Genomic DNA, 12500 nt, shown 5'->3' on the forward strand with positions numbered 1-12500 from the left:
ACAGAATACACATTTAATTTTAACAGATTACACACATACAGAATACACATTTAATTTTAACAGAATACACATTTAATTTTAACACATTTAATTTTTTTTAATTTAAAGAATATACTTTTAAAATAATTTTTCAAAATAACTATGCATTATTATAAAATAGAAAACATTCTATGCGTAGAAATACTCAATTTACATTTGCATACATGTGCAGAGATTTTTTTTTTTGACTTAGAAAATGTTTAAGAGTACATAATTTTTGCAGCAATCTCTCACTATGCACCCTGCCGAAGGATTTTTTAATGAACTTTTGGAAGTTAATTAAAATAATAAATTTATCTAGCTAAGGGTGATTTATTTTTATTGTTTCTTTCTCATTTTATTGATATGATTGATTTGTGTGTAAAGACCATTAAAAATAAATATAATGAAAGGAAATGACACTATAAGACTAATGGAATTGAAAGAAAAAGTTTTAAAAGCATCCTGTGCCTTCTAAATTGAATTTAAAGTGTCACACTTTTTCAACTTGTAGTAACTTTAATCAGTACCTAGGGCTGTTTCTGCTTTACTGCCTGTGTCTTGTTTAAAAAAACAAAATTCGAATTTTATGGCTTTGCATACTTTAATTGCTCATAAAATAATATATATAATAAAGAAAGTAGTATTTTTAGCTAACGAGAGTAAAATTTATTAATAATGAATAATGTTCTGATAACTTAAAAATGAAATTAGTTGGAAAAGGATTTCAGTGAAAATAACAGACAGGAAGTATTATTATGTTTTTCAATCATTTTTTTCATTAAATGAGTTAACCACTATTTATGTGTTGTGATTTGTTGATCTGACGCACACAAAAGACTCGGCAAGCACAAGAAATCTCTCGAGTGTAGATGTACTTGGATGGATTTTATTGTTACTTAAGTGAGAAGAGGCACATAATCATTGATTGCATGGACCATCCCAAAGAGATTGAAAAAAATTATTTATTGCATGTGATGCAACATAATCCATCCACATTATTATTAATAATAATAATAAAAGGAACTATTTTCATTCAAATGTTTAATGACTTTTTTATAAATCATTGCCAGCTAGTTAGAAAATATGAAGTGTTTCCATTCAGTATTCTATTGGGTATCCGGTTTTGAAGCTAGAAAAGCGTGAACATAATAATAACGGAAGGTGCATTTTATTATTATATTCTCGATTCTACTTCAATCCATTGTCTATTTTATTTATTTGTGTGTGAATCTAAATAGCCTCAATCTGGGTCTTTGAATTCAAGTTATATACATTTATTATATATATAAGGTTGAAATATTTGTTTGAAAAATAATTTTAAAAAATATCAAATAAGTATAAAAATTTGGTTATCAGTTCAAGTGCTGTTTCTAAAATGTAAGATAGGTTCCCTTTTTGATTTCAGGTGTTCTCAATTTATGGTATTTGAAAATTTTCTAATTTTTATTTTCTCATATCTACGTAAATTCTTCAAAACACATACACAAAATATCTATGTAAGCAAAACATTATACAATCTTCATGCATATGTGTTATTTATTTCTTATTACTTCGTTTCCTAAATTTTTTATTCTTATCTCGAACATAAAATCTTAAACAGGTTCTCTAAAAAATTTGAATTTTTTATTTCACTGTTTTTTATTAAATTTTTTAAGTTTGAATTGATGTTTTTAAATACTTTTGTTTGCAAAAATAAAATTATGCGTTCTCACTTCCTGATTTGATAGAATTTTGAAATTTTGTGTACATACTTGCGAATACTCATTAACTGTACACATTTTAAATATTTGCAGAACTTATAATTTAATGAATTAGATTTTTAATCATTTTTTACCACACAAATGGCATCCCTTTGTGTTAAATGTGAGAAAAATTGATTTCAAGATTTCATTACATTTATAATAATGAATTTTAGTTAAAGACAAAAATGTATGAAATAATTAAAATAAAAAAAGTGATTTTTTAAGACCTTTATAAATTATATTTTTGAAAACTTTTTTTATTAAATTTGCTTTATTTCAGGCTGAAATTTCAAAAATGTATCGGCAGTTAGCTAAAAAGTATCATCCAGATATGCACAAGACTCCTGTGAGTACTTCTTTTCACGAGACTCCTGTTGATATTAGCGTTTCATCTTGTTTTGCTTATGTTATCTGTCATTTTAGGAAGCTAAAAAAGAAGCAGAAGAAAAATTCACGCTGCTTGTGACTGCATATGAGGTTCGAAAGCATTCTTTCAATTTATTGTATTCTCATTTAATCTGGTTTGGATGTGTTTGTTCTGAAATAAAAATTTATTTCAGGTCTTGAAAGATGATGAAAGCAGGAAAGACTATGATTACATGCTGGATAACCCTGGTAATCTTTTCTTTTTCTGTCTTCTGCTCAAGATTTTTTCCTTATTCACAAAGAAAACAATATTCTTTCATGTTTTCTTTTGTTATGGTCAATGACGATAATGAACCTCACTCCGAAACTTTTTCGTATACTCACTAATAAATGTACTTATAAATCATTCACTGCAAGCCATTGTAGAACAGAAGTTATGGAAGAGATTTTTGGCGATTCATTACTGGGATACGGTTAATATACAAGCAACAGAAAACCGAATTTGAGTTTTGGACATCTTTTTTCTGATCGATTGAAACCAAAATCAGACTTAAAACTACAGTTGTAGTCTCAAAATCTCAAGTCAAATTTCATGCATTTTAAATCAATACACTTATTAGTTATCGCTTTTGCATGCATGCGCAACCACAGATCAACAGACGGCCACTTCTTAGACAGATATGGTTCCAAATTTGATAAGGATCCATACTTTAGATGTTAAATCTGTGAAGCAAATTTCATAAACTTAACTCTCTTCACTTTGTAGTTAATTGGGATAGACTTCTGACGAATGGGTTTCATTCAAAATGTGTTGGTAATCTAGAGATTGAGTGTGAAAACTTATCCATCCAGCTCAAATTATTTTTGAGTCACAGACGGGCGTAACGGCAATAATGTTTTTCTCAGAATTAAGGACAGGGAGATTCGTCAGAATGCCGACTTTGAATTTTTTAGGCGATTTTAGTGTTTTCTTTTTGTATACTTTGAATGCGTGAAATTAAAAATTACATGCTTACTTTTTTCACTCTAAATTTAGGTAAAATGGGTTTTCCTAATGAGCAGCGGAAATTTAATTGGAAGTTTTACATAACTAATTATGACTGAAATGAAATGTCTCCTCCCTTTTTTGCAAATGCTAAGTTATAAATCTTGATCAATTAAAGTGAATAGCATTGTATATTCAATTTCTTTCAAGCCGTGATATTGGATGATGTACTATTAAACAAATATTTGTATGTGACAATTTTTATGCATTGATTTAAATATTAATTCATTTCTAAAATAAATGCTTCCATCTAAATTTTTGATAATTTTTGCCAATTCTATGAATAGAAACATGAAACTATGTGCACACATGGATGAATGTTTAAAAAAAAAAGTTTCACTCATTGACACTTTTACATTATAGGGGATATATATATATATAAAATATAACTTTAAAAAATACGAAATTCAAATTTTTATACGGACCCCGTACAAAAAAATTTCCAGTGAGTAAAATGTGCCCCATCCTCTAATAAGGTCATGCACAAAATTTCAGAATTTTATCATGAAAATTCTCAAAACTATGTTAAAACAAATTTGGTGAAGGATCAATCACAAATTAAAATGCAAATATTTACATCTTCAGTGCAGATAAGGCAACGCAGGAATGCTTCATATCTTTAGTTTTAAACGCAAATTTTACAATCTATGCTTCCTGAAAAATACTTTAACATTTTATATCATGAATTACAGAATATAACTTGAAAATAGCACAGTCAGTGAACTTGTAAAAAGAACTTATGTAATCTTTCCTTTAAGTTCATTATTATTATCAGTTATTATTATTTATTAATTCAATCTTTCTTTGTTAATTTCTGTGCGACCCTTAAAATGCGAACATCCGACATGATTTTTCCTTTTTGCGAAATCATGTCCAAGCATCGAAAAATGGTTTAAGTCAGCATTTATGTAGTTTCATATCTCTGAGACTTTTTGCAATAAAATGCAGAAATCTTGTGCATGACATTATTAGAGGATGGGGCACATTTTACTTACAGGGAATTTTTTTGTAGGGGTCCGTATAAAAATTTAAATTATAAATTTTTTTAAGTTTAATCCCCTGAACATTTTAATCGATTTCATAACATTTTACGCATTTTTTTACGCAACTTTGTAATTTACAGTATATGTCTATGATCAATATTTAACGAATAAAAGCCGCAATCAAGGTTTTTGAGACACCCTAGTAAGAGAAGTAATAGCTTGTTTCTCTTTTTGGGGATACTTTGTATATGTGTATACAGAATAGTTTTATCAAATCACACTATTAATCCATTGTAGAGAATTTTTAGTTTTAGAGAAGTATATGAATACTATACAGTCATATATGTCTTAAAGAATTATTTTATTGCTTTTTATCACAATTTATGAAAATTATTTTGGGAAATGAAATGTTCATGTTTACATAATAATATTATAAACTGACTCATATCAGGACTGAATTGGCTAAGAGAATATTCTCAAAAACTATATGAAATTTTATTTATTGTAAATTTTTACTCCAAAAGTTATATTTTCATTCATTGTGTTTCTTAATCTTTTCTGTTTAAATCATTTTTTAGACAAAGTGTATGGCCATTACTATCGGTATTATAGAAGACAAATGGCTCCTAAAGTGGATGCACGGATCGTTATTGCTGTCTCCATCACAGTAATATCTGTTATACAAGTAATATTGCACTTTTATATTGTTATTTACCTATTGAAATTTTATTAAATTTACAATAGTTTATTTGAGATGATATTTATATTTTTCGACCCTTTTTAGCATCTTTTAATGCACCTATTGTATGAAACTCATAAACTTTGAGTGCAAGCTTCTGATATCATTATTATTATTATTTGCATAAGTGTGCAAAACTACTTACTACAAGTTTTGAAGGATAATGTAGAATTTGTTAACTAACTAACTCGTAATCATCTGTTTGACTATAAAGGGACTAAATAGCAGTAATTAATGGTTTTTGAAAATTATTATGCAATATTGTAGCGCAACTTTGTTGTTTTCAACAATTGAATGAATTAGATAATGCTAGAAGTCGATTTAATTTTTTTTTTAAAAAAAAGCCTTTTTTAACATAAACAACAACAATTTTTTTTTTTTTTAATCTTCAACTAATTTATCTTAGATTAGAATTTACAAAGTATTTTTTTTTTTTTCTCTATTTAATAGCCAAAAGCGAGCATACGTTCATAACTTCTTAATGCTGGCATATTCGAGCCTATTATAAACAAATCATGTTTAGCAAAAATTCTGATTAAAAATTTTAAGAACTACTGCATAACGTGCATGCTACAAATGTTCCCTGTTACATCTCCTATCTTTCCTGCCAAAAGTAAGAACCTTCATGCATTTCTATAAAGAAACCAATATGTAAGAATATTAAATAATGTATTAGAATTTTTATTAACTATTACAAATTATATGTCCATTTTTTAAATATTAGACTTATTAAAATATTGTTATAGAAAAGTCCAGAGACTTAAGTTATACTCTTTTGACTTCTAGCCAAATTCTGTTGTAACATGTAGAAACCGAAGCAGATAATTTTTAATATGTGTAAATGAATAATATTTGGGTGTGATATTGTAAACTTCTAATTTTATTTGCATTGTTTTATGTTGAATTATAGCAAAGATAAATAGACAAATTGATGATGATGCCGTGTCCGCGTTAGAACGAAAAGGGGATGCAGTAGCTTCTGAGGATAAAGATCCCTGAGCACCCGAGGGCAGAAATCTGACTTCTTGCTCATATGAAGGTGACACTCACACACTTGCTTGCACATCCCCTTTTTACGAGGGGATTGTTCTTTCACACACCTCACTGATAGAATACGGGGGGGGGGGAACAACCATGCCCGAATTAGGACTCAAACCCGAGATGCCCAGAACATGGGGAAGACGCGCTAAGCCCTAAGCCAGGACGCCGGCAATAGACAAATTGATTTATAAGAATAGCTTTATAGACAAATTTATTAACTAAGGTTAAGGGCTTGGTAAAGGATAGATGGGATGATTTAAAATTTCTCTCTCTCTCTCTCTCTCTCTCTCTATATATATATATATATATATATATATATATATATGAAGATCTTCTATATATATATATATATATATATATATATATATATATATATATATATATATATATATATGAAGATCTTCTATATATATATATATATATATATATATATATATATATATATATATATATATATATATATATATATATATATATATATATATGAAGATCTTCTTAATTTTATTTGTATAATGAGAGGTTTGAATGTAGAAAATACTTTTATTTCAAACGTTTTGATTTAGTGATAATTCAGTAATTTGGTTTGAATTTTTTTAAATTGGCAATATTAAAAAAATTCAATTAAAATATCAGAATAAAACATACCCTCCAACAGCTACGTAATTTCTGTAGTTGTTATGGAAATCCGGTGAAAACTACGGAGTTACGGATATATATAGTGAAAAACTATGGAAGCTACTATATTTATATATATAAAATGATATTTTAATATTTAATTTAATCCAAATTAATTTCCTAAATTTTTACCTAATTCGGCCCATGTCGGGGTCCTTCTAACGTGTTCTCTTGTTTCCTGATCCTATTCCACTGTTGAAGCTTTGTAAAAATGATGTGCTATCAGTTCCACGTGTTAAGTGAAAATGATGCCTTCGGTGCCGTTATACAAGGTAAACACGAGTATCGAATTGACACGTGGCCGGAAATCCCATGTTATATAAGACTAGTGATCATTGTTTCGTCCCTTCCTTACTTCTACTTTTGTGGCGCGCTGTGACCTTGTCCGCGTCTCTGCTTGAAATAAAATTGCCTTCCCGGGATGGATTAAAATGAATTTAAAAATGTAAAATGTCTCTTCTATATCTTCAAACCTGCCTTCTTATAAAAATTATGCCTATATATATATATATATATATAAGTAGGGGGAAAAGGAGAGTTCTGGCATAGTTTGACCTCAGTTGACCCCGGCTGAAATGGTGATAGCGAAACCCCTTCTCTGCAACTGACCCCTCCCCTCCCCAACCCCTTCGAAGACAGATAAGGCTTATCTTTCTTTTAGGACTTTGAAGATTTTTGGAGTGTTTTTTTTTTTTTTTAAACTTAGAATTTTTTTAGAATAAAATAACTATTAATTAATTTTTGTTACTTCTCGAATTTAAATTCTGCTTTTCAGGAATACCTTTATATTTTATTCATTGAATGAAAATCTTTGATTAATTCTCACGAAAGCTGTTTTATTGATTATATAAGGCATTATTTTACTTTATTTTTTTAATACTGTGATAAAATTTGAATTCAATAGGATTGAATAGAAGTATTATTCAATAGAATAGAAATTTTAAATAATAAAATTTCATTTTTTTCTCCTTAATCTGTTTTAAAGAAAATGTTAATATTTTATCCATTTGATATACATAATATATATTTCAAAATATATTAGGTTTAATTAATTTTTCTAATTTGATTCAAATTGACTCGTCATGTTGAATATAAATTTTCAAATGACAAAGGTGATGATGAAATATTACTTCAATAAAATATAGAAGTGATCTTTTAAGAAATTCTTTTAATGGTTAAGCATTTCTTAGATATTGAAATTCAACCCGAAATATTAATTTTCTAATGATTTAGAAACATTCTAAATTGAATTTTTTTTAAGCTTAAAATTGTCCAAATCATTTTATCAAAGAAATCTTAAAAGCGACACCTCTCACATTTTAATTTCTTAAATGAAGATTAATGTGCTTATAGATATATAAGTGTACCTTCAATCATAGAAGTATATTCTAGATGTAATGCTTATATTAACCAAAACTCAGAGAGACTATCTTTCGAAATGTTATGATAAAAGAGTTGTATTTTGTCTCGTGCACATAGTTCTCTGTGTCACTGAATATTTTATCGTAAAAATTTCGTGAATCTTCGACAGTACACACTTTTAACCTAGATAATTCAATTTTATAAGGATTTTTTTTCCTGACTTCGAATTCTTACAGCAGTATGAAAAGATTTCTAGAAATCGAGTTAACGTTTCATATATTTAAATTCCATTTTTTCCCCTTTATGATATGACTAAACATAGTCATATTTATAAGAAACAACTTTTATTTACTGACCAAGACACTGAATCCTAGACAATACACATCTCGGATGTATTTGCTAACATATTCAAAATAATATTATTAAAAAGAAATGAATCATTTGTTTAACATCTGCACATTTTTCTGTATAAGGTCTGTTACCAAAAATTTAATTCAATAAATAGAATGACAAAGTTTCCTTAAAGATTATGTTTGTTTCCTAGTTCATGACTCAATTTGTCTGTTTTTATATTGTAGACATATCAAAAGACATCTTTGATAAGATCTTTCTTTTGAAGGATAGAAATTTCGCCAATAAGGTTGACAAAACCATAGATATGTCTGCGAATCCCATTTCCCAAGGAATATGAGGAGCATTTCGACATTCGAATAAAACTTTTTTTGAAAGAAATCACCAAGCATAAGTGATTTGGGTTTTTTTTTTTCACAGATTGAATGTGCTGGGGGGCTTGTTCCTCTTTTGTTAAGTTGGCATGTATACGTTAGAAAGATGTCGGGATTTCAACGCATTATTCATGTGAAAGAATGCATGATAAAAATTATCATGATGACTAGTAATATATGATCAAATAGTCCATTTTGAAACACTAAAGTAAAGTAATCACCGGCAAGAGTTGTAACATACATTTTTTAAAAAAAATCTTTGAATCAGGACTTAAAATTCAATCAAAGCTGATAAATTGAAAGAAAAATTCCGTATAAAACTGATTTGAAATAAAAAAAAAATAGCTTTTATGAGGATTTATCTAGGCAAACTTTTCATAGAAGTGGAAAAAAATTAATTCAGTTATGATATTTTTTTTAAAAAAAACACATTAAAAATATTTACGATCATATTTTTAATGTGTTTTTAATGGAATTTAAATATATGAAACGTTAACTCGATTTCTAGAAATCTTTTCATACTGCTGTAAGAATTCGAAGTCAGGAAAAAAAATCCTTATAAAATTGAATTATCTAGGTTAAAAGTGTGTACTGTCGAAGATTCACGAAATTTTTACGATAAAATATTCAGTGACGCAGAGAACTATGTGCACGAGACAAAATACAACTCTTTTATCATAACATTTCGAAAGATAGTCTCTCTGAGTTTTGGTTAATATAAGCATTACATCTAGAATATACTTCTATGATTGAAGGTACACTTATATATCTATAAGCACATTAATCTTCATTTAAGAAATTAAAATGTGAGAGGTGTCGCTTTTAAGATTTCTTTGATAAAATGATTTGGACAATTTTAAGCTTAAAAAAAATTCAATTTAGAATGTTTCTAAATCATTAGAAAATTAATATTTCGGGTTGAATTTCAATATCTAAGAAATGCTTAACCATTAAAAGAATTTCTTAAAAGATCACTTCTATATTTTATTGAAGTAATATTTCATCATCACCTTTGTCATTTGAAAATTTATATTCAACATGACGAGTCAATTTGAATCAAATTAGAAAAATTAATTAAACCTAATATATTTTGAAATATATATTATGTATATCAAATGGATGAAATTTTATTATTTAAAATTTCTATTCTATTGAATAATACTTCTATTCAATCCTATTGAATTCAAATTTTATCACAGTATTAAAAAAATAAAGTAAAATAATGCCTTATATAATCAATAAAACAGCTTTCGTGAGAATTAATCAAAGATTTTCATTCAATGAATAAAATATAAAGGTATTCCTGAAAAGCAGAATTTAAATTCGAGAAGTAACAAAAATTAATTAATAGTTATTTTATTCTAAAAAAATTCTAAGTTTCAAAAAAAAAAAAAAAACACTCCAAAAATCTTCAAAGTCCTAAAAGAAAGATAAGCCTTATCTGTCTTCGAAGGGGTTGGGGAGGGGAGGGGTCAGTTGCAGAGAAGGGGTTTCGCTATCACCATTTCAGCCGGGGTGAACTGAGGTCAAACTGTGCCAGAACTCTCCTTTTCCCCCTACTTATATATATATACCGAAAATACCTTCTACAAATACTGCAATTCTACTACCTGCAAATACCTTCTTTCTGAACACCACGGTCACAACAATGCTAGTAATGAATGACATTTTAGCATGGCTAGGGGGGTGGGGTGGAATCTTGTTCCAGCAACAAATACAAAAACACTGGTGTCATTCCTAAATACAAAAATAAATACTGTTCGTTCCAGTATCCTGAGACGACCACTTTTCGACGATTCTATCACACTATGAGGTGAGACTCCGAAAAATGAGCGCATTTCCTGAATTCGTCATTTTTTGACCTTTGATTTTCGCCCTATTAGATACTTTTTCGTCCATTTTTTTTCACGTGTATGTGAGTATCGTGTCGTTTCTGACCTGATTATTTTATTTTAATTTAGTCTGCGAGTAATCCCAATTAACTTGATTGTTAAATGTAAACATCTCCTCCTTTCATCTTTCCTTTCACCCATATATTGACGAATTAAATCCATCCTAACGCATGCGCAAAAGCGCGGATGTCTTTAGAATCCGTTGACAAACAATATGGGAGTTTATTATGATGTTAAACTGAGTGATGATGACTTTAAAAAAAGCAAAAGTTCTTGCTATTTTATAAAAAAAAATGTCTGACAAGTAATTTGTTTGTTAAAAAAAATCGTGTTGTGTGATTTTTTTTTAAAAATTATTTAACATAGTCAATAATAAATGTCTGTTAAATAATTTTGAATAACATTTGAAAATATTAGTTTAAATTTATTTAAATTTTTTGAAATTATCTATTTTTCAATAATTTGTTGATACTACATTAAATGTAATATATATCTGTAAGAAGTGTTGTTGATGATTTTGTAAGCAATGCTGGGGAATATGATAACATTAATATCCAAGTTAAAAAAAATAATTTCTTTCATTAATGCTGCTTTTTTATGTGTTTGGAAAAAAAAATGTGAAAAATATAAGAAAAAAAGCATTTATATATTAAATGTAATTCTACATCAAATCTTTCCTCCCCAGAAAAAAAAAAAGATTGTTTTTTATCAAGAATTTTGATTGAACTTTGCATTATTTTATTCTTATTTGCACATGAAAAATCATAAAATATATATGATTTTTTTCATATATCTCAAATGGTTTTTGTTTTGCAGCTTATTAAAATTTCAGTAATTTTGTCTTTTTTATTGGTGAGATGGAAAAAGTTAAATTTGATTTTGGATGGACAGAAAATTATATCTTACTTATTTCCCCACAAATACTGATGGAAATGTTTTCGAATATTCATCAATATGTAAGGAATACAAAAAAATAAGTGGAAATCAAACAAATATAAACAAATGTTAGAAATATTCCTGAAGTTTTATCTATATATACAGTGAGAGTTAATGATTAAAATGTGTTATTTCAAATATGTCATTGACTTACAATATAAAATAAATATATACAATTATTAACTTATTTAAGCAGAATCGAACAACTTTTAAACTTCAAATAAAATAAAAATACATAAAGAAATAACTCATTATGAACTTAACATTATCTAATTTTATGCATTAGAAAAAGTAAACACTAATAAATTTTTTTGCCTTCAAATGCTTTAATTTTATTGATATCCACTTTTTTTGTTAAAGAATCTTGATATAAGTTAAAAGTCTTATATTCTGCCTGAATTTATGTAAATTTCTAGAAAAATCTGAGAGATTTTTCAAAGAGATTCTGAAAATTAAAACGATAAATACTTATGTGAAATAAGAAAAACTGATGAAATAATTCTCTGCACAGTGAAGAAAATTCTTGATAAATAATCCAAATGCTGCCAGATTAAAGATTTTTAGAAAACAAGATAAAGATGACTTACTGATACAGAAGTGAGAGAGTAGTATGAGAGGTCAAAGCTAATTCATCTGTAAATGCTGTTAAAATTTCTCAAAGCATCTGGCAAAGATCAGCGAAGACAGTAAGTGCTTGCAGTTTAAGAAGGACACTTCATGAACATGAGTTGCATGGCAGGATTTCATGTAAGAAACCATTCATCATGATATCAAACCAGAAAAAGAGTCTTCTGTTTTCCAAAAAATACCTTAATAAGAATTTAGGTTTTTGGAATAATATTTTATGTAATGATGAGAAAAATATTGAATTCTTTAACACACAGATACTCGCAAATATATGGAGACCAAAGGATGAAGAATCCAGTAATAAGTAGCCAGTTAAGACAATTAAACATGGGGGGTGGGTCTGTTA

General features: G+C 27.6%; 1 protein-coding gene across 1 annotated transcript in view; it reads left to right on the forward strand.

The window, feature by feature from the left end:
* Window positions 1–12500, forward strand: part of LOC129968930 (dnaJ homolog subfamily C member 25 homolog) — a 34946-nt gene that overhangs the window by 11894 nt on the left and 10552 nt on the right. Inside the window, exons 3-6 of the mRNA XM_056083289.1 lie at window positions 2044–2109; window positions 2187–2240; window positions 2324–2378; window positions 4736–4842. Of these exons, the coding sequence (XP_055939264.1) occupies window positions 2044–2109; window positions 2187–2240; window positions 2324–2378; window positions 4736–4842 (282 nt within the window). The remainder of the gene's footprint in view (window positions 1–2043; window positions 2110–2186; window positions 2241–2323; window positions 2379–4735; window positions 4843–12500) is intronic.

Source organism: Argiope bruennichi, chromosome 5 (genome assembly GCF_947563725.1).
Source record: "Argiope bruennichi chromosome 5, qqArgBrue1.1, whole genome shotgun sequence".
In the NCBI taxonomy this organism is placed as follows: Eukaryota; Metazoa; Arthropoda; class Arachnida; order Araneae; family Araneidae; genus Argiope; species Argiope bruennichi.